This window comes from Electrona antarctica, assembly GCF_951216825.1.
Source record: "Electrona antarctica genome assembly, chromosome: 18".
Classification (NCBI taxonomy): domain Eukaryota; kingdom Metazoa; phylum Chordata; class Actinopteri; order Myctophiformes; family Myctophidae; genus Electrona; species Electrona antarctica.
Window position 1 is genome coordinate 29,652,719 of NC_136799.1, and position 22,547 is coordinate 29,675,265.

The 22,547-nt window shown below is 41.2% G+C and overlaps 1 protein-coding gene across 2 annotated transcripts in view; it reads left to right on the forward strand.

Annotated features, from left to right (window-relative positions):
• Positions 1-22,547, forward strand: part of wdr25 (WD repeat domain 25) — a 28,150-nt gene that overhangs the window by 2,587 nt on the left and 3,016 nt on the right. For both annotated transcript variants that reach the window (XM_079527252.1, XM_079527251.1), the window contains exons 3-6: positions 5,813-5,960; positions 15,208-15,338; positions 18,916-19,086; positions 20,470-20,610. In XM_079527252.1, coding sequence (XP_079383378.1) covers positions 5,813-5,960; positions 15,208-15,338; positions 18,916-19,086; positions 20,470-20,610 — 591 coding nt within the window. The remainder of the gene's footprint in view (positions 1-5,812; positions 5,961-15,207; positions 15,339-18,915; positions 19,087-20,469; positions 20,611-22,547) is intronic.

The window sequence follows — 22,547 nt, forward strand, 5'->3', positions numbered from 1 at the left end:
TTTCCATCCGGCGGTACTACCGGCCACTCTACCCCTGAGACATTTCCGCCCCCACCGTAGACATGTTGAGCTAATTTCTGCCAAAACATTCTTTGCAGTTGATATTTTTTGAGCGCTGCCTCTGCTCCATTAAGCAGCTATGTGTGTATGTATGTCTCTGTGTCTGTATGTCCGAGCACGGTAAATCTGTCACTTCTCGACTGTTTCGGACGCGGGAAGGCTTGCCGGAACCGGGCAGCCCCCCTGGGTGCGTTCCTGGGGGTCTGGATGTTGCGGGGACCCCCTGGGGACCCAAACACAGTAACTGTGTCATTTCTCGACCGTTTCGGACGCGGGGGCTTGCCGGAATCAGGCCGCCCCCCTGGGCACGTTCCTGGGGGTGTGGATGTTGCGGGGACCCCCCGGGACCCCCACACGGTACAGTTGCACCGCTCACTTCACACAGTGTTGGACTTTGGAAGCACTCGTTTGAGTCGTTTTCATTAACACATTGTGCTGCTGCTTCTTGCATTATGTGCAAATTCGAACAAATTCGACTTCCGACCAGCCATTCCAAACTCCAACACTTAGAAACAAATATCACGTCACAGAAATTCTTAGCAGAAAGTAGCTCATCATAATACTGTCTACGGTGGATTTTTTTGAAACAAACGCTTTGCTGATTTTTCCGTACACCTGCAATGTTGGTGAGTTTACCGTTGTTTAATACAAGCAGATCTGATTTTTCTGTTTGGATGAATGGGCTGTCAATGGCTGGTGTTGCAACTTTAGATTCAACCCATTATTAAAAAAAAATCGAGTGTTGCAAATTGTGGCTGTAGAGATCAGTACACAATACACATGCAAGAATACGAAACGTGATCAATTCATCACCCAGATGTGTGCATCAAGGAGGTGAAAGTGGTTGTTCACTGTGATATTGACTGCCATTCAGTATAAGTGGCCCAAGTTCATAATTATAACTTTAGACACATTGATTCATCACTCACATGGGGTTGGAAATATCACCTAATTTCCAGTTTGTTCGACACTGCAACCACAGCGAAGTCACTCTGGGTGACAGTTCAGCGTGTGGTGTGCCAAATGTATAGCCTACTTGTCATGCACCGATTGGTCAGCTCCAGTATGAACCCTTGGGAGTACCCGTTATCAACCCAAAAGGTTATCAGATATTACCCTCTCTCTACTTTTTTTTGTCTGCTGACCCAGGGGAAATAAAGACTGGATATATGTGATAAACAGCTGATATCTGCTCTGCTGCCTTACCGTATATAAATGTACCACCAGTGACTTTCTTTAGAACCTTATCTATCACTGTCAGTTGAATGTATGTCAAGACCCATGGGGCTTTCCATCTCTCCTATATGTCGCTGCTTTACCTCCCCCTCTTTTTTCCTACCTCACACTACTATAGGTACAAACAAACCTTAATTTCTCTACTGTAAAGGTCAAGTGATGCAGAATGCAGATGCCTGCAGACAACTAAATATTTCTACTCCCGGTCGGAAATTGCACAAGACCACCTCCGAGTGCCAAGTATTCATTGGCTCATTATTCAGGTGTCTGAATAATTAATCATTTAAATATTCATGAGGCGATTTGCATAAACATTCAGGAATTTTGGTGTAGCAGCAAGACAGCCATCTCCTCTGGCACCTGAAAAGCTCTCTCAGCAGATGGCAGAGACTGGGGAGAGTGTATCTGTCATGAATTTTTATGTTGGATATTCACTTCGTCTCAAGCACCCTACCAGGTGTTTTTTTCCTGACCAATTAAAAAATGCAAAATAAAAAATGTCCACCTATATTTTGAAATGCATCCATCTCAATAAAGAATGCATTGGTCCTTTAGCTTATGCAGTGCCTTTGAATGAGTGACGTCTTCATGTCGAGGATAGTGGAGACTTCACTAAAAACAGTATTTAGAGAAGTGGAATGGTTATCGAGAACATTATACCGGTGAAAGATTATGTGATTTTTTTTTGTTTAATTGAAAAAGTAGAAGGTATGACTTTAACCTATATAAAAATAAAACGAGTCCTAGCAGTTTGGTATGTATGGTTTTTCTCTTTCTACCTGAACAGACTCCCACATCCCCTGAGCATTCTGTCAGTTCCTCCCTCACATGAAGTTAAGGCTATTATTATTCCAGCCTGTTTGCTGCTGTTGTCACCATGGCTACAGCAGGTGTACTGCACCGGTTTTAAGTTGATAACATGAATACCAATTTAGTTTTAATTACCAGGAGTCATTAAGAAGCAGATTACCCATTGAGTCATCAGCAGGGACCTGCTCTGCATGTGTGTTAAGTGGCCGGTGAAATTAAATAGGACGCAAGAAAACAAGCACTCATTTTCTTCAGTGCATTGTTTATGTATTGTATGGGATTAACGTGATTGCGTGTGCCTTTAATGAGGTGCCTACGTTGCGCACCATTAACTGTTTCACTCAATACAGCCTATGAACAGAGCTCAAACAGCATGCCTATTTGTCGTCTAGTAGCCTATGTTTTGTCCAATATTTTGTGGGCCTTATACTTTTTTTTTTAACTCAACAAAGTAAAGACACACGCACATCCGTTTCAATGCATTTTGCTTTACTGCCTACCATGTTTTCCTGCTACCTTGAGATGGCAGTGTTTCCCTATGCGAGACATCATATGTCTCATAAATATGCTATTCCTGTTAGTTGATGGAGCAGCATGCATGCTTGCTTCACCCTCACACAATGATCAATCTATACACTTGGGAGCAGTCCAAAAATAGCTACACTGCTGCTCTACTGGAGCTACTGCAGGTGTGCCTTGCTCAAGAGCAGATCAACAGCAGCTGAAAAAGCGAGGGGCGACAGAGAGTGTTTCCCATATATCCAATACATAATGTTTTTAAAACATTTTTATAGATTTTTATTTTTTTCCACCGACAACACAAGACACTAATCAGCCACATAAAACATGCCACAACATTTCATAGCAGGACAGATCACCTCTAGACATACGGTAGGCACCTAAACATGAGAAGTCATAATGTATTTAATCATCGTCGTTGATGCAATGCATGGATATTTTAATTGAAAGTGTTCCTCTAAAATATGCTCTCTCTTCCTGTCAGTTACTTCCCCCTCTCCGTGGAGGCATCTCTGGGATTCCGTTTTGTAAAGAGCTGCAGATTGATAGGTCTCTCTCTCTCTCTCTCTCTCTCTCTCCCCCTCCCTCTCTCTCTCCCTCCCTCCCTTTCTGCTGCAGGGTTCCCAAATGCTGTTTCACTCTGAGTTTTCCTCAGTAATGAGAGAGAGATAATTTTTTACAAATGTATTTATAGATTTTAGATACAATATTGCATATTACATCCACAATGTTCTTATGTGGGTCATCATGTGACACTGTGCAAACAAAGAAACCTTTCATTACTAGTGTAAAAGTGTAGCTAAATGGGTACTAAACTGACCCCCTCTGTTTGGTCTTGTCTTCCATAGAATCTCCTGGTTAGTTAGCCCTACAATAACTGTTTAGTTAAAGTCCATACTCCATACTGGTGGTCTGGCATGTTTATCACATTGACTACACAGTCACAGTGTACTTGACATGACTGTTGATTTTGGAGGTAGTCACTGGTTCCCATTCATTTCAGCACAGTATGAAATTCAATTTACAGACATGTGAAACTTAATCCCAACACAATCCAGAGAAGTCTAAACAAAAATAGCCCATCCATGGAAAAGGTATACATTTACAAATTAAATTAAAACATAGGTGTAATGATGTGCTTAGCCAACATTGACTCAATTATTCAGGTAACTTCAATAATGTTTTTATGACTTTGGGGGAAATGTAAACAACGGCAAAGTCTAAACACTATGCTGTTAACAGAAGAAAATGTCATATTTTATGTATGATATGCAGTATGGCCAAAGCTGTAAATTGACAATTGGTTAATTTAACAACAGTGGCTGAAGTGGAAGTACAGTGTAGGTCAATTTCAGGCGGAAGCTTAAAATTCTGATTAGGTTTGACCTACTGTAGTTCTATATTGTTATTACAGTAACATCATGCAGCAGCAGTCAACAGCAGTTTACAACTTTCTTTTAAAGTACAAATACACTACTGCTGATTTATTCAAATCCTGTTGACTTTGGAAATATTTATATAATTATTTCAATGGGGGGGAAACAATGGAAAATATAATTAGTAATATACTCTGACAGCTTTCTTCTCATCATAAAAACACATTTTCAATTTGGGTTGGTGTAACTGGATAGCCAGGTTATGTTATTGTTATTAACAGAGAACCAGGGGCTTTTCTGACACTTCATGTCATAGATCAGAGAAATCCATTTCAAAATCAGTATGCTATTCCTCTCATCTTGAAATTGATTTATGGGGATCCACAAAGGTAATTAGCTTGAGGAAGTAAATTAGAAAGGGCTTTTTGTCATTTTATTTTTAATGAAAAATAAATGTCCAGTTCACAGAGTCATTTAATTTCATTACAATAGAAAACCTAGATTGTATATTCTCATATACAGCTCCTTCTCAAAAAATTGAATATTGTGCAAAAGGTCATTATCTTCTGTAATATAATTCAAAAAGTGAAACTTTCATATATTCTCAATTAATTGTGCATAAAGTGAATTCTTTAAAACCTTTTTTTGTTTTTATCTTGATGATGATATCTTGATGATACAGCTCATGAAAATCAACAAATCCTATCTCAAAATATTAGAATATTTTTATGAGACCACAAAAAAAATCATAGCTTCCATTACATCTCAACAGTGCCACAGGCTTATCGCCTCCATGCCATGCTCAATTGATGAAACAATTAGTTCAAAAGTAGCCCAGGCCAAGTATTGACTGCATACTACATTAATAGGTCTCGTAACATATTCTAATATTTTGAGATATGATTATTTGATTTTCATGAGCTGTACAGTATGCCAAACAAAAACTGATTTTAAATACTTTACTGTATGCGTTAATTGAGAATATATGAAAGTTTCACTTTTTGAATTACGGAAGAAAATGAACTTTTGCACAATATTCAATTTCTTTGAGAAGGAGCTGTATATAGTATCTTCCTATTAAAACTGGGGATTAAAATGTAAAGACTGAGACAGACAGACAGACAGACAGACAGACAGACAGACAGACAAACAGCGAGATCAGTAACCTTCTGGCATTGAGAATAGAAAGAGATTGTCAGTGCTGGAGGATAGCGCAGCAGAGACAGCATTGCACAGCATATGTAAACATACATAAAAGTATGTATTGCGTGGTGTGGTGCTGCCATTCACATCTAGTATATTTATTTCTATGTAAATCGTCTTCTAACTTCCTTAAAGGTTTTCAGGTTTTTTTCCCCCTCCGGTGACGGGAATGCAGTGTTAGAATAGTCTGACATCTTCTCTTTGCATCCTCCTGTGTTTTTTTATCGTCCAGGGCAGTAGTGGACAAACTGTGGGTCATAGGCTGAATGTGTACAGCAACCATAGAATGGCAGGGAGCCCAGTAATAAAATAAATAAAAAAGATCACTTTTATACATACTATATTGCATAAAGTAATTTCTATGTTCTAATGTGAATCTATTGATATTGTTATATGTTGTTGAGAATACAGTTTGTATTACATGCATTTGTTTATGTACTTGCTATGCTATGGTGTGCGTGCAAAAACACAAACAAACCCTTTTGGGCCTGTAACTCAAGAGAGTGAACCAAATAAAGTTTAAATTGACACTAGAGATTTTACTGTGTATTGCCCTATGCCTTGAACTTAAATATGGCCTGATGCACACAGATACTTGATTGTTGCAGGTGTGGGATGGAGTGGAGAGTGGCCAGTGCCTGAAGGTTTACACCTGCCATGCAGGAGCAATTCGCGATGCCTGTTGGACCCCCTGCGGGAGACGCATCCTCACTGGCTCCTTCGACAACACCGCCATGATTATAGATGTGGAGACAGGTGAGTGCCGTTTGCGGATCTGTTTACTAGGCAAGGTTGTCACAATTAGGAGTAGGACATAATCGCCTGATGGCAATTATTTTAGATAATCACATTTTCTTTTTCTTTTTTGCCTTGATCGTCATAATCTTTTCCATTCATCTGTATGAATTTGTCTGGAAAATGTTCATACATGTTCTGAAATAGTGGAAATGGTATATCTGGAGATGATATGATGGCTTCCTGTCATCATGTAAACTGTAAAGTTAGTTGATCTGCTATAATGTGCTACTCTGGAGGAGTAATATAAAAAAGTCGGCCTCCTGGTGGTGCTATAACAGGCCGTTCTGGGAAATCGTTCATCTAGGTTCATCGTTGGCATCTAGGGAGTGTGTGTGCAAATTTTGGCATAGACCGGGTTAACGGTGCAGGAGATTAGCTGGTAACAGACGGACGGACACACGGACGGACACACACACACACACACACACACACACACACACACACACACACACAACATACTCTCTCCCCCATGCCTTCGGCCTGGTGGTGACAATAAATGATTAGCTTACAGTATAATGACATGCCCAAAATAGGGATGCAAGTGATTACAACACCTTATTATAAATATGCTTTCTCCCCAGTAAATTGCTGCTGTCCTAGGAGGAAACCATTTAGAAACATTTTGTGTAACTCTAAAAGACATCAACAAGAAAAAACTTCCTGAAAACACCAACGCTTATTTTGTGTTTTTTATTTTGACAGTAATGAAGTGTATCCAGCAGCTCATTGTGTTTTGTTGGCCCCTCTTGAACAAGCATACAAGGCTTTGTGTAACATTTTGAAGAAATCAATGAATTCGCCTTGACACCAGAATGAAACATAGACAATCTGTCTATAATATGAATGCCACTCAATCTGTCAACTGACATTGAATTTAAATCGGAATTAACTTATTTCCCAGTTTTAACCCATTAAAACTATCTGTGAAAAGCATCTGTGTAATTACTTTAATCATAATTTTATACTTTGGCTATTAAAAAATAACAGATCTACTATTATAAATGTTGAACATTTGTGCAAATCTTTATTTTCTTAAAGCGAAAAACATTAACTCAAATCCTTGCTTCTTGGGGTCTCAGGAACAAAATATTTGGAGATGGGGGGTCCTCGGCCAAATACATTCTAACAGAAAACTGTTAGGATAGAAGAAATTTGTAGAATTGGCTGATATCAAGACAGAATTGAAATATTGAGACAGAATTAGTATTCACATAATAATCCACTAGACCATGCCTGAATGGTACAAATATAAGAGGCAGGTTTAGCTGTTTCCTACTCTCCACTTGCAGAATATCGCCTCAGTCTTTTATTACAATATGTTTTATATGAATCGCCTTTGATGTCACTGTGTATGCTCTCTATTAGGCTATAGCAAATGGCAAACAGAATTATCCAGCATTCATAGACATTGTTTTGCATCGCCCATGGTGTCCACCCCATCTCTTTGCTCACCGTATTCCCATGATGACTTGCTGCAGTTTGCACTTCCCCTCTCGGCACGCCTGTCGATTCTGCCAATAAAGCCTTACGGATAATAGCTTGGGCGACCTATTAAACACATAGGCAGCTCTGCGAAGGGGATCAATACTAGATATATCACCACAGGAGCACCCAGCATGACCTTAGACCAGGTCACAAACCACAAACAAACAAATGTTTAGTTTGGTCTTGGTCCACATTCTGCAACGAGTCATTTTCTTTTGAATCCAACTTTAATTTATGAGCTTTCATTTACTGAATGTAAGAAGTTAGACAGTGTGCAGATACAAATCACACCTGTGTGAAGTGAGCGGTGCAACTGTACTGTGTGGGGGTCCCCGGAACATCCAGGAACGCGGCCAGGGGGGCGGCCCGGTCCGACGAGCCTTCCCGCGTCCGAAACGGTCGAGAAGTGACAGAGTTACCGTGTTGCAGCGTCCCGTGCTTGGACACATACGTACACACACATACATACACGTACGCATACAGACACACATAGCTGTGTAATGGAGTGGAGGCACCACTCAAAAATAAATTCATTGTATGTGCTACGAACACATCTGTCATAAATCTTCAGCCCGGTGTGCAAAATGTTTTTGATAACCTGTATGTCAATAGCGAAATTAGCACATCAGCAGCACAAACTAATCTCAGCACAAACTATGCCCCGAGTTTTTCAGATCGGCGGGTTATAGTGCCACAAGGAGTGGCAAATCATGGGGGATTTTTGTGAAACTTTGCACGCATATTCCCACTAGGCCGAGGAAGAAATGCCACCCTTTTCACATTGGCCTGTTATGGCTACAACAGCAGGGTGATTTTTGCAAAACATAGGCTATTCTTTGCACAAAATGCACAAAATCATGCAGTGAAAGGCCGACGAATAAATTCCACCCTTTTCACAATTGGCCTATTATACCACCAATAACAATAACCTAGCGGAGACCTATGCTGGCGGAGACCTGTGCTCACTTTGTGTAGTTCATATTCCATCATGATTGGCTAAGATTGGCATCTAAAGTTGGCATCTAAAGTTTGCAGGAGTGTCTCGTTTTGAAAAATCAGAAACGCAGCGTCCGATTACCGTGAAACTTTCCACGCACATTCCCACTCGGCCATTTTTTGCAAAACAACGTTTTTGGTATTACTCCTGTCCAAACATCATGCAAATCGGTATACACATCCATCCTGAGTTGAGAATTCCGACCATTGCTGGCCCACAAAACCTAGCCTGGTTAATAAACCAGACCGAATCAGCCGTTGGCAAAAAAAAGTTGCCTACCAGCGGATTACGGTCTGGCGAGGCTCAGTAGCACGCCTCTTTCCTACAGCAGAGAACAGGTCGGACCAATCGGGACACGGTATGCAATATAGGCGGGCTTTGGTACAGTGACGTTCAATGCTTGAGACTTTTGACTGACAGTAGCTCTGACCAATTGCGTCAAAGAGAAAATGTTCCCCGGGAAATGAAATCCAAGTGGAGCCAGCCCAGACTGATATACCGCGACAGTGTTGTGTGATATTAGTCTGGCTTATTAGCCAGGCTACACAAAACCTACCTGACCTGACGGAGACCTATGCTCCGAGGAACACTTTTTCTAGTTTTAATTTTGCAGTAACAGAGTGATGTTTTGAGGTGTGATAATTAGTGCGGTCATACCTGCTGCTTTAATGAAACTCCCAAACAGTCACTCACTCGGGCCACTAACCCTTATTTGATGTGACTTTCATCTCCGGGACCCCAATCTACACAGTACAACTCTGAGAGTGTACAAGTGGAGCCCACCCATAATGGTCCTTTTGGTTCCATTTGTCCATTTGGTGATGCCCGGACACCACGTTGAGAACCAGTGTGTTATGCCATACATTTATCATGGCTGACAGGGCAGCGTGGGTACTTGGAGCATCAGGCTAGCCGAATGAATGTGAGCAGCTATTCATTAGCTCATGGGCCTCTTCATACATTAAGTAAGATGACTTTGGTGAAATGACAAACAGGCATCCACTTTCAACCTGGTGTCACTATTGTGGCGTACTGGTATATACATTTTCATAAATAGCAAATCTAAAAGCTCTGCAACTTGTGAGCTTGTAGCTTGACGAACTTCAACATCCAACACCATTGCATGACAAAGTAATACAAAAAAAGGTGTGAGTGGTTAATAATCAGTAAGAGGTGATTGCGTTAACCCTGTTAAGCCGGACCCTGGCCCCTGACCCCTTCTTCCACCGCAGAATACATAAACAATTGCTGTGGCTTACACTGTGCTCGCAGGGGAAATTATTTTACAGGGAAGCCCAAGCATGCCATCATCTCCCTTTTCACCCGGCCATCTTAAGTGTTTTCTCCATCTACAGTAGTTCATGTGTCCAGTTTAATTTGTAGAGTCCTTTATCCAGTTGCATTGTCCTGCAGACAGGCTGTCACTGCTGAATAGCAATCTGTAGTGAGAGAAAGGATATGGTGATAGAGAACGGGGCAAGGAAAGGTAGATGAAGAGAAAGATTGCAAGTGAGAGAAATTGATAGAGAGAGGCAGAATGCATGCAGAGAGAGGGAGCAAGAGAGCTGGGGAGTGGAATAAATGAATTTGATCTGAAGGGCATTAGTTTGAAGTGGCATCTGTTGCCCAGGTTTCTAAGCCAGCCGTAGCCAACATGATTGGCAGAAGTTGGCATACAAAAACATGGCCCCATCCCCCCAGGCTGCCGTGTGTGTGTGTGTGTGTGTGTGTGTGTGTGTGTGTGTGTGTGTGTGTGTGTGTGTGTGTGTGTGTGTGTGTGTGTGTGTGTGTGTGTGTGTGTGTGTGTGTGTGTGTGTGTGTGTGTGTGTGTGTGTGTGTGTGTGTGTGTGTGTGTGTGTGTGTGTGTGTGTGTGTGTGTGTGTGTGTGTGTGTGTGTGTGTGTTTTCTCTGTGCATCATGTGTAGATGACAGGCCTTGAGTCTCCTATCCAGGTCCCTGCAGGCTACAGCACCCTCCATGTTTACGATTGGATGTTGGAGACCAGAATCCAGTAGTAAACAAGGAAGGTGCCAGTATGAGAAAAGGCTTGTGTGTTAACATTTTCATTGGAGACAGATCTTTAACAATTATATAGAGAGGATTTACTTTTTGGCTGTCCCAAACTGTTTTTCAGCAAATATCCAAAAACAAAATTAATTTGCCAATACAAATCAGAGTCAATTACATCATCCAAAAACAAAGCAGCACTGACATATTTTGGTCAGTCATATAGAGTAGATGAATTGGCAGAGAGCTCGCCTGGGAAGCAGAAGGAACCCGGTCCGACTCTGGGCCCTGGCAATGTGTTGAAGCATCCCTGAGCAAGACACTGCAGGATCAAATGGGTCTAATTATTTATAATCTTTTCTGTTTAAACCATGTACCAAACCATGTACCAATACCAACTTGTGAAAGTTACATTGTAGTTGGTAGTATGCATATAAGAAAATAGTCTTTCAATGAATCTCTTTAACGCCAACATTGTGTAATAGTGTTGTACTCAGAGGTGAAATATTTATAAAGATGCCAAAGGAGATAACACTGGACAATAACTTCTGCACTACTGCTGCAACACTAGCAGCAACAACCACAAACGGCTGGCGGCAGATTAACATGGGAGTGGATTGAAAGCGGATATGCTTCTTCTCAGCGCCGCATGCACAATTGATGTGGCTGTGCTGTGATATTTATATTTCATATTTATATACAATATGTTTGAATAGAAACCTGCCAAACAAGTAGCCGGATATTCATGTATTCATGGCCAGCACACAATACAATGTCATGTCATATGTGAGAGAATATACTGTATTAAAAGTCCCTCAAAACATATATATGTTTTTAGTCACTCTCAGATTGTACTGTGCATTCGTTTAATAGTTTTATAAAATTTACCGAGTGGAAGGACACACCATAAGATTTGTCATTCCAGTTACATGCTTGAGGAAGGTCATGTGTGACCGAAACGCTTCTTAATAACTTACTTCATGTACATGTACTGTGCAAACTGGCAGTGTGTGGGTAATGTTGTATTGTTGATGTCATTCCAGTTATACAAATGCTTGTGTCCCAGGCTCCCAGCCAACATATGAAATCAAGAATGCAACAACACCACAAATCATAAGAACATTGGTGGCATGCTGGTTTACCTGCCATTACTGGAGAACAAATGTACTGTATGTCCAACCTTAGCCTGTGTGCAGCCACAGTACCATATCCAGATCAAACTGCCTTGATTTTGATGGATTCTATTAGGAAGCAGAATATGTATTTGATGAGCCCCATTTTCCACTGCTTTGGGGGTTGTCATCCAGGCACCCCAATCATCCATAATATTCTACACTTATCTATGCCAGTGGTACAAGAGGATCACTCAGTTATTTTACAGAAATACAGAGGGATCTATACTAAGATTGCCAGGATTCCCTTTATCTGCCTTCTCAGGCAAGCTAATTAAAGTTGCTTAATTAAAACGTGCATCAGAAGGCCTCATTATTTTATGCTGAAGAATTTGATAGCTCATGTTCTTATCCAACCATGAGCTTTAAATCTAGAAGACAGCTCCTCATGTGGGTATCGCCACGGGTAAGCCAATTAAACAGGAGCGCTTCCTGCCAGACAATCACTGGCCAAAAGAAATATCCTGTTCAAACTTTGGATCAATGTGATTGAATTGAGGAGACAGCTAGCTTTACCATGAAATGAAATGAAAGAAAGTCCACTTTTCCTGCGGTTTATTGTCTCCACCAGGCCGAAGGCATGGGGAGAGAGTATGTTTTGCACTCCGTCTGTCCGTCCGTGTGTCCGTTCATCCGTCCGTCCGTCTGTGAACAGCTAATCTCCGGCACCGTTAACCCGGTCGATGCCAAATTTGACACACTCCCTGGATGCCAACGATGAACCTCTGCCCCAAAATTTCCAGAACGGCCTGTTATAGCGCCAACAGGAGGCCGACTTTTGAAAAACACATTTTTGGATATTACTCCTCCAGATTCTGTCCAAAAATCCCGCAAATCGTTACACACTATCTCTATAGTCATGAGATGGATCTGTCCGATATTTCATATTCCATCCTAATTGGCTAACATTGGCTTTCAAAGTTTGCAGGATTGGCCCTTTTAAAACAAATAGTCTCAAATCATGAACGCAGCATGCAATTTACGTGAAATCTTTCACAGACTTTCCTACTAGGCTGAGGAATATATCCCACCCTTTTCACATTACTCGTGAGAATGAATGTGACCAGACCAAGATGGTTTACCAGGCTACAGAGCTGCTGCTTTTTAGTCTGGTTTAGTGCCTAGCCAGACCCTTACGTAACCGCCTTCATCATTTCCCAGGGAACTAATCTTTTCTTGCACGCTTTCAGACATAATTATATTTAAGCCCCTCAATGTTTTTTGTTTAGTTTTTGAAGCACAACATTCTCTGCATTGATTTAGATTAAGCTGACTCATGGCCCCTAGCCAAAACATCTTTCATCAATGATATTTTCTAAAAAGTATCTCGTTTTGACAATGTGCCTGGGTATGTCCTATCAGTGTTTCCCAAGTGGGACCCATTTGTGGGTCGCGGACCCATTTTTATGGGTCGTGACTAAATGTCCCCGCAATCCTGCGCTGCTTGGATTGCGTGACCTGTACATCAATTGTGTAAATGCCAGGCTTTTCCTTTTAGCCTCTCTTGATCATAACAAATTGTCAACTTTTTTCTTCATGTCAGCGTACTTACTGTAAAATAAGAAATCACTTATTTGCCGTTGCACCTGATATGTAGGCATTGGTTTTTGTGGCTGTAACTCAGCTCAGCTAAACAAATCTTTCATTTACAAATCACTAAATATGATGGCTCCTTTGATTTAGAAACACAACTAATTAAGTGTATTGATCAGAAATCTAAAGTAATAGCCACACATTCTTGACACTAGTGGATTGGGTCATAGCAAAACACTCATATATTAGACTGAACGAATGGTTTCAGCAAAATCTGCTGAGCGGACAACATAATTTTAAATTTGAGCCCATTTAATCTTCTTGACTGTATAGACTATAGATTATACATATCTAAATAAAATTAATTTCCAATAAAACTGGAACCAATTTAGTTCTTAATTGAATACTTTAGCCATTTAATATTATTCTAATGTTACTCTCATACTAAAGGTTTATACTAGATGGCTAATACGTTTTGAAAACATAGTGAATACATTGAAGAAATTCAGCATTATTGCAACTGTAGGTCGCAGATTACTATGAAAATCTGCAAAACCTGTCAGTCACGCTAAAACCAGTCAGTCTAGTCCGTCCGTCACACCTTGTGACACGTTCCATATATATGGCCGTCTCCATTTATGAAGATCACGACACTGACCTCATCAAACCCTGCCATGCATGGAGACGACTGGATCATCACCTAGACCTGCATATGGAGCCGGCCAGCAACTCTACATCTGACCTCATACCTCAAACCCTTAGATCTCCATATATGGAGCTGACTTGTTCTGACATTCCATATGTTGATCCTCCCCACCCGTCCTTCCTCTTCGATGTCTCCCTTTTGACTGATACCTGTCCATTTCAGCTCTGACATTTATTTCAGACATGCTCTAGTATGTGAAGAGTCTGCCTGTGCTATTCACTCATTTTGGATAAAAACATGAAAAGATCAGTTTTTCTCCTCTCCTGAACAGTTTGTCTTGCTGCCATGACTGTCTCTGTATCAAAAAGAGTCACATATGAGTTTTCAGAAGTGACTTCAAAGATGACACAGAATTGGCTTTTTTGATTGCCACGGGTACGGCGTTCCATAGCCCAAAACACTGAACACATCAAGTCAAATAACAGGAAGGTACAATCAAATCAAATGTACAAAGACTATACATACCGTAAGTTGCATGATTAAACATTGGTAATGGATAGATGGCACTACAGAGGGTAGAAACGCTTCTTCTGCAGGTGGAAAAAATATCCACCATAACACAAATAGCAGCATGTACCATATATAAAAATCGGTTTCATGTGCATCATACACACACATGCACAGACTCATACATATAGAGTGCATATGATATGGCCTCCTGGTTTGTTTCAGGTTGATGTGTTTAACAGCAGTATCAACAGCAGTGATATTCCCCAGGCAGCGATGGAACAGTGATAGGGTAATTGCTTAGCTGCCTGTGGGGGCTCAAGGGGATGTTGGAAATCAGAGATGGCATAGTTGAGCTGGGGATTGCAGCTGAACCGGTGTGGGGGGGGAGGAATCACGCGAGCAGTGGGGGTGGATGGAAGGAGTGTCCGTCTGGGAACTGCTATGCGTCAAAGTGTCCTTGTCTCTAACTGCTCCTGATGAGCAGGTTGGTGCCTTGCATGGTTGCCTCCATGTGGTGTGTGAATGTGTTTGACTGGGTGAATGCACATTGTAGGTGCATGGATAAAGGCACTATAGAAATGCAGACCATTTTGCCCAGTATAGGACACATCCACCTGCACTTTGGTGAGGGTTGCACATGATAGGAGTTCTTTGTAGTACAGTGCTGACTGGTTTGGGTTATACTATACATTGCCCACACTCAAAGATTGTAGAGCTACTACCACTGTTATTGCAATACAGAGCAAGATATTAAGGATTTGATTAAGATCTAGAAAAGTTGTATGAATGATCCCCCCCCCCCCCCCCCCCCCCCTCTCTCTCTGTCATGTTTGTCTTTTGTACGTGGATACACAGGGCAGTATACAGCCAAGGCGGACAACCAGTTCAAGGTGATGTGTGTTGCCATCCAGCCCAGTGACCCAGACGTGTTCCTGTGCGGAGGCTACAGTTCAGTGGTCAAAGCGTGGGACTCTCGAATTTCCAAGGTCAAACATAATGTATATTTAGACATTCATGCTTTTTCTCCGACAAGATATTGAAGTACTTTGAGTAGAGGGGGTGACATGTGGCACAGGTCCTGAGGACAAACCTTCGACAATGTGGTTATGTGGCCAGTGCCTGTTGAGCCACCGGGGTCGAGCTAATTAACCTCTTTGCTGACAGGGTCCTATTATCATTGACTTTATGTCATTGGTTTTCCTTAATAGACTCAACTTCTACAGCCATAACTGATGACACAAGCACGATATGTTATTACAAATATAATTGAGCCACAAAACAATACAGAATTCATCTAAGTCTGTGTTCATTTTTAATTCATTTAAGAATTGTGCGTTGCTCTGAACCCTAAATCCGAATCCAATTTAAAAGCTTTAACAAACTTTATATTGTTAAACCCAATTCACTACCTTTGAATTAGAATGCTCTCACCTGAAGTGTCCCAAGAGTGTACCCTGTTGCTCCAGGGGGCGCTAGGTTTAAATCACCAGGGATTGGTTCTGTCAGTAGGTGTCAATGTGGGTTTCGGAGAGAGAATGAACCAGGCCACAGCAAATAGGTTGTTAAATGCATCCTGCAGGCCTGTCAGTCTTAGCTGTGGGCTGTGGGTTTTATGCTTTATTTATTTATTATTTTATTTATTTATTATTTTTAACTCCGGGGTGAAATTACCCCTCTCGGAAATGAGGGCTAAGAGGACCCTCACCCTCCTTCAAACACAAGCTTAGACCATTAGTGTGAAGTCATGCCAGACAGATTCCTGAGATTGTGCCTCTATATAGGATGCAGGGGTTCGTTACCCTGTGTTATGTTAAGGCCAGAGTTAAGCTTTGGGCTACATTAAAGAGAGAAGAGATTTGGGGGCTTTTAGTAGGGGCAGGCCATCAACATCGTTTTAACTCTATAGAAAATAGAGTTTAAAAGAACCTGAAAGAATTTGGACACGGAAACAAAGGACTTAAAGTATATCCAAGTTACTTTTATCTTAAGTTCAGATTCAGAGCGTTACAGTTGCAAAGAGATAGAAGAGAGATATTTTCAAGATACTCTGAATAATATCACATCAATTGCACAAACATTTATACCAAGAAGATGTCCAATGTATCAGTCCACAGTTGTCACATTTCAATAGGTTGAAATGTCATAACATAGAGAGGTGTCATAGTGCTGTCTGTCATCTGGCAATAGTTGGTCTGAAGTCTGTTTTTGACTTCAGTCAAGTTGAATCCTTGATTAAATGTGCTCAATTTTTTCTTTTTATCACTGTGGTGAGAGGTTATTGTCCTTGTTGTCCATTATGTTGTTTTCCTCCTTGTTGTCGTCTTTAGGCCATGTGTTCCTTCTTAACCTCTTAAACCCCAGGGGGGTCCAGGGGGAAAATCCGCAACATCGAAGTTGGAAACGGAGACCAATTGGGTCTCCATTGACCCGCTGAGTGCTGTTCAGAGGTTCTGAGCCGCTGCTCCCGCCGGCGGGGGCAATGGGCCATTTGGGTGTTGCACATACAGACATAGACATGGAAGACTGATCTTGTGAAAAAAAGACGATGTAATTGTGACAGGGTCAGTTTTAATTGTGTGTGTGTCGGGGGGGGGGGGGGGGGGGGGGACAGCGTTCTTAAAGACTATTACGCTGAGTTGTCTGTACTCAGATTTGAACCCATGACCTTGTGTTCCGAAGGCGAGAGCCCTACCTACTGAGCTAGAGCTAACCAGACACAATCAGTTGTTGTGTTGTTAACAGCATCATTCAATTCAAAATATACTTTGAGTACCAACGCATAAGTACTCAAACAGATCTACATGCTCATAACATGTCACATCACAGATCAGCTTTGTAACCATTTTTGTATTAACAATCAAATCTACATGAACGATTACTAAAGCAATTTTCATTGGCTCATAAAACCTTCATTTTTTCCACTTAAAAAAATGTACTATACTTTCCCATGTCCATGAATTTTTATCAAAGATCCTGGGAGGAGATGCATTTTAATTGATTTTCATATAATTCAAAATGGCGGGTGATCTAGAGGTCAGAGGCCAAAAGTAAGAGCACGAAACTTCGGCATGAGGAGACGCATATGTGTATTGAAGATTCATTGCCGACGGTCAAACGGTTCATGAGGTATGCGTGGTCAAAGTTTGCATTTTCAATTGAGTGCTATAGCGCCACCCTTTGGTCAATGGTTGTGGGCTTCGCATCCTCACCGTTTGGCATGGCCCTCTACCATATTTCCAAATTTCGTGAAAACCGACTGCACGGTTCAGCCAGAACTGCTATTAACACTTTCAAGATTTTTCTAAAATGTTCTAAAATAGTATATGTATGAGGTTGCAGGGCTGTGAGCTTGTATAGCTGCTATTGTTGAGAACCACTGTTGTAAATCCTAAGAGTTTTCAGAAAAACCTACCGGTATGTTACTATATCTAGTATATATAAAATCTAAAATGATGCGTTCCCGGTTTTAATGGGTTAAGTGTCCACTGTCCAGTATCAAGCTATTGACATGAATGGAGTAATAATCATAATATCTGGGATTTATATCTGTGCATGTTCAGTTATATTTAGTTGATTTTTTATTACCTTTGGACAACAAAATACATGTAATGTACATGAGTGCATTTAGAACAAGGCACAATCTCAAAGGTCCAAGGCACAAGTCCATTTGACATACTACGGTGTCCATGCCGAAAAAGGGAACAGGGAGAAGCATAGTGCTTATTGAGCCCTACCCCTGGCTCAGTTTGCATAAATAAATTAAATTGTCACAGTGTATCACAGTGTTTACAACACACTTCAAGAATTCATAATTAACATGGTGTTTTTGCACAAATACAGCATAGTATGCACACACGCATGCGCACACACACACACACACGACACACGGCATGCACGTGCTCACACGCACACACACACACGCAACTCTGACATGTATAATCCCAACCAGGTCATGCATTTAGCATGTGTGTCCTGGTCCACCTATATCAAGCAGAGATGTATTGTCTAAGACACCCTCGTGCAATCACTTAACACTATTGGCTCTTTTTTTGGTTGAGCAATTTATTGACCAGCTGTCATTGATCTGGATGCTTCAACATCTTCCTCTTTCACCTCCTGTCCAGTTAGATCTGCACTATTCTCTTTGGTTAAACAAGTAATGTGTCTTTGGCGGCCACAGCTTGGTGGTCAGAGAGACCACCTGGTAAGCAAGCGCTCAACATGACTAACTGAGCAGCCATCAGCTGTGTGAAGTTGAAACTGAATTTCTCCCACGGGATTACTAAAGGTCTACAAAAGTGATTTAAAATTGCCTCCTCTCCATGACTCTTAACATAATAGAATGTAGCATTACCCAGTTTCATGTGTCAAATCTAAATAGAAATGAATTGATGTTTTTGTTTTTGTTTCTAAATAAGAAATAATTTTGAGGATTCATGCCGAAACAAACTAACACAGAAGCTGAAAGCCTGAAGCCTACAACGAGCAATTCTACAGTATGTCTTGTATTGCAAGGACTTTGTGTAGCTCATTGTTAATTTGCCTTGTATTTCCTATTTCCAGGTGGTGAAAGAGTACAAAGCAGGGATTCAGCAGACCTTGGACATTCTGTTCCTCAGAGGAGGTGCTGAGTTTATTACCAGTACTGATTCTGTCAGTAGGGACTCTGCTGAACGTACCCTCATCGCCTGGGACTACCAGACCACAGCAAAGGTCTCCAACCAGATTTACCATGTAAGGAACTCTGTATTAGGACTGGCCAATGTATCAATGGGTATTGTGTATCATCTCTCATTGTATGGTATTGTGGGATTCTTTTTTCTTCTTCTAAATTAACACTACAAATCAACCACCAATGTATTTGTGAAATATTTGAGAATACTAGCTGAAAATAACAGTTGTAGTTCAATTTCCTGTTACCATCCAGTGTAATGAGATGAACATCAACTGTGCAATTTGTCATTATTTTTCTATCTATCCCAAATAATAATACATCAAATGTATATAGGACATTTCTTAATACTTGCTTTACAAACAAACAAAACAAAATTAGGAGAGAAAGTTACAAGGTATACCTAAACTGATATTGTGATTAATGTGATATGCAGGCATGTGCATATAATTGGCATCCTCATATTCACCTGCATATTGTATAGTGTATAGTACAAACCCATCCATTTAGCTGTCCATTGAGAAATGTATCTTTATTATTGTCAGAATCACCTAAACAAAGCACCCCTAACAGATCTATAACATTCAGATGGCTCAAAATCTGTTTTACAGAAACTATAGTAAAATACGCACATCACTTAGTGGAGGTGCTGGGTTCAAAAAGTGACATAGGACAAGAGAAGGGAACCCACACACTCATATGCTCCAAAAGATAAATTTATTGACGACGTTTCGAGCCAAGGCTCTTCATCTGGTCAAACTGTGAAGAACCAGTTTGACCAGATGAAGAGCCTTGGCTCGAAACGTCGTCAATACATTTATCTTTTGGAGCATATGAGTGTGCGGGTTCCCTTCTCTTTGCAAAATCTGTTTTAACCTTTCTATATGTGTTAAACCAAGAGAATCAACTTAAAAACCAAAAAACGTATACCATGAAATGGCACATACTGTATCTACTAAAAATGGTTCAGATTTATTTATTTTAGTTAGCTTGTTACATCAGTTAATATAGGCTACTCTTCTTCTCTTCCAATATAATAGTCTACAATATGCTATTAGTCTATGCACAATGCCTCGTTGTGTCGCCTTGTGAGCTTGTGGATCGGGTAGTTTTGGCAAAGAGATTTGGGGCCCTATCTTGCGCCACCCTTATCCCTAAACGTATTTGCCATTTTTTACTGTTTTGAAAAACATTTTAAAATAGTTCAATACGTGGTGAGCTTGTAGATCGGCTATTTGAACTATCTTAAAAGGTTTTTTTAAATAGTAAAACATGGTAAATTCGTTTAGGGATAAGAGTTAAGGGGTGGAGCAAGATATAGCCCTTGGTGTAGATGGAAAAAAGCAAATACAGAGCCAACTCTGGTCCAGTTTAGAGAAAGAAGTCTAGAGGGTTTAAGTGGTTGACACATTTTGACAGTGTGACTATGATGGTTTGGCCCCTAGGAGAGGTACACGTGTCCCAGCCTTGCCCTCCACCCAGCTGAGGAGTACTTTGTTGCTCAGACCAATGGCAACTACATGGGCATGTTCTCCTCCCAGCGGCCCTATAGGATGAACAAGAGACGGCGCTATGAAGGACACAAGGTCAGTGAAGAACGTCGTAGCCCAAGGCAGGCCGCATATTGCTGTCGGGCAGAATCCTCATACACTACCTCCATGAACGCCTTGCTTTGTCGTATAAGATGGTTGCGCAAAAGTAGTGAAAAAAGCCTATCTACAGTATAAGCTCACAATGCATCACATCATTCATGACGTGTCATGATGAGCTTGTGCAGTATCTGCTTTAGCTTGTACAGTATCTGCTTTAGCTTGTACAGTATCTGCTTTTTTATGTTGTAAGTGGTTAAGTGTGTGTTGGTTTTATAAATATTGAATCAATGTAGTATTGACAAGACCCATTGGAACACAGGTTCTTTTTTATTACATTTCCTGAAAACAAACTGTCTGGATTTCCACACACAATATGCTACATTAATGGAGAATGTGTTACATACTCTACGTGCAAGCACACAGAGATGAATATGATAGACCACATGGTTCCCAAACTCTGGGTCGGGTCCCTTTATTTTTTGTTTCCTACATTTAGCTTTTTTCACTAGTTTGGTTCCCGGGCAAACATCTCATTTATTTTTTGGGTCTTGAGCTAAAACATGACCCACTGATTTAGAGCTCAGTGTTAATTCTGGCAGGAGTCAATGCTTGTGTCACCCGCTGATTCCTGCCAAGCCCCCTCTGACAGACTGACAGCTGTCAGTCTGCCATTGGCTTTTTGGAGCGCTCTTCATGAATGTTTCATCCTACCTATTCCTGCTGCAGAATATGCATGTATCGCTAAAGGTTCTCAACCTCTTCGGGCCGTTACCACACAAAATAATAATATTTGAACTGGGGACCCCCCACCCTGATAAGCACTTGGATAGGAGTTGCGTTTAGTTTGTCTCTAGATAAATATTGTGAACATGACAATTTGGCCAATGTTTGACCCGTTTTTATAGTATAGTTTGTTGAGTACTTTTGATGCAGTAAAGGTCTTTTTTCTTTTTTTCTTTTCTCTTTTTTTTAATTGTCACTTCACTTCTATATGGGGACTCCCCCAACATCATGTGGGGGTTGAGAACCACTGTACGAAACCACCTCCATCCCAGCTTCTCCTCTTTATGCTCCTCTGTTGCTGATGCTCTGTTTTGTAGTTTGTGGGGGAGTGGGGCTTTCCAGACTGCTCTTCCTACCCGTAGCGTTCCATAAAATCTGTGCATGTCGCCAAATCTATCTTATCTACTGTATCTATAAATGCATGGTGTCTCTGTCTGTACATCTGTTCGTCTGTCTGTTTGTAATCCACATAACTCGAGAACCGTTCGCCCCACCAACTTCAAATTCGACACACGCGTTCCACACCACCGCATCGGGTGCACTGGCCGGTGTCGAGTCGGTCGGACCCACGGTTGTCCAGAACCACCCCAAAAAGGCCTCTGCCCGGGCTCTGGACAGGGCCCCTGCCCAGGCTCCATATATGGAGCTGGCCTGTTCTGACATCATCATTCTGACGTCTACATATACTCCATATATACATATATTTGGGCATGCCTGACAAAGAACTCCATACTGTATATGGGCATAAAAGGGACACAGACATAATATCTGGGTGGGGCATACATTTCCAACTTGCATCGTTCCAAGTACGCCTGTGCCCAACGGGCACTGCTGTAGAGGCTCCACGGAGTCCACGGGCACCGCTCTAGTATCTATAAATGCAAGTCTCTGTACGTCTGTCTGTGTGTAATCCACATAAATCGAGAACCGTTATTTTAATATCCATATAATATAACTTTGTATTATAGGGCAGGGAGATCCCAGAATAAAGCCATGTCACCAACCATAGTAAATTCTTGAATTACGCCAGTAATAAAAACCTTACGCAGATGTAAAATATTGCAAACATAGCCCACACACAGCACTGTGAACATACAGTATACTGTATGTTTATGCTGTATGTACAGTATGGCATCCATCCATAGCCA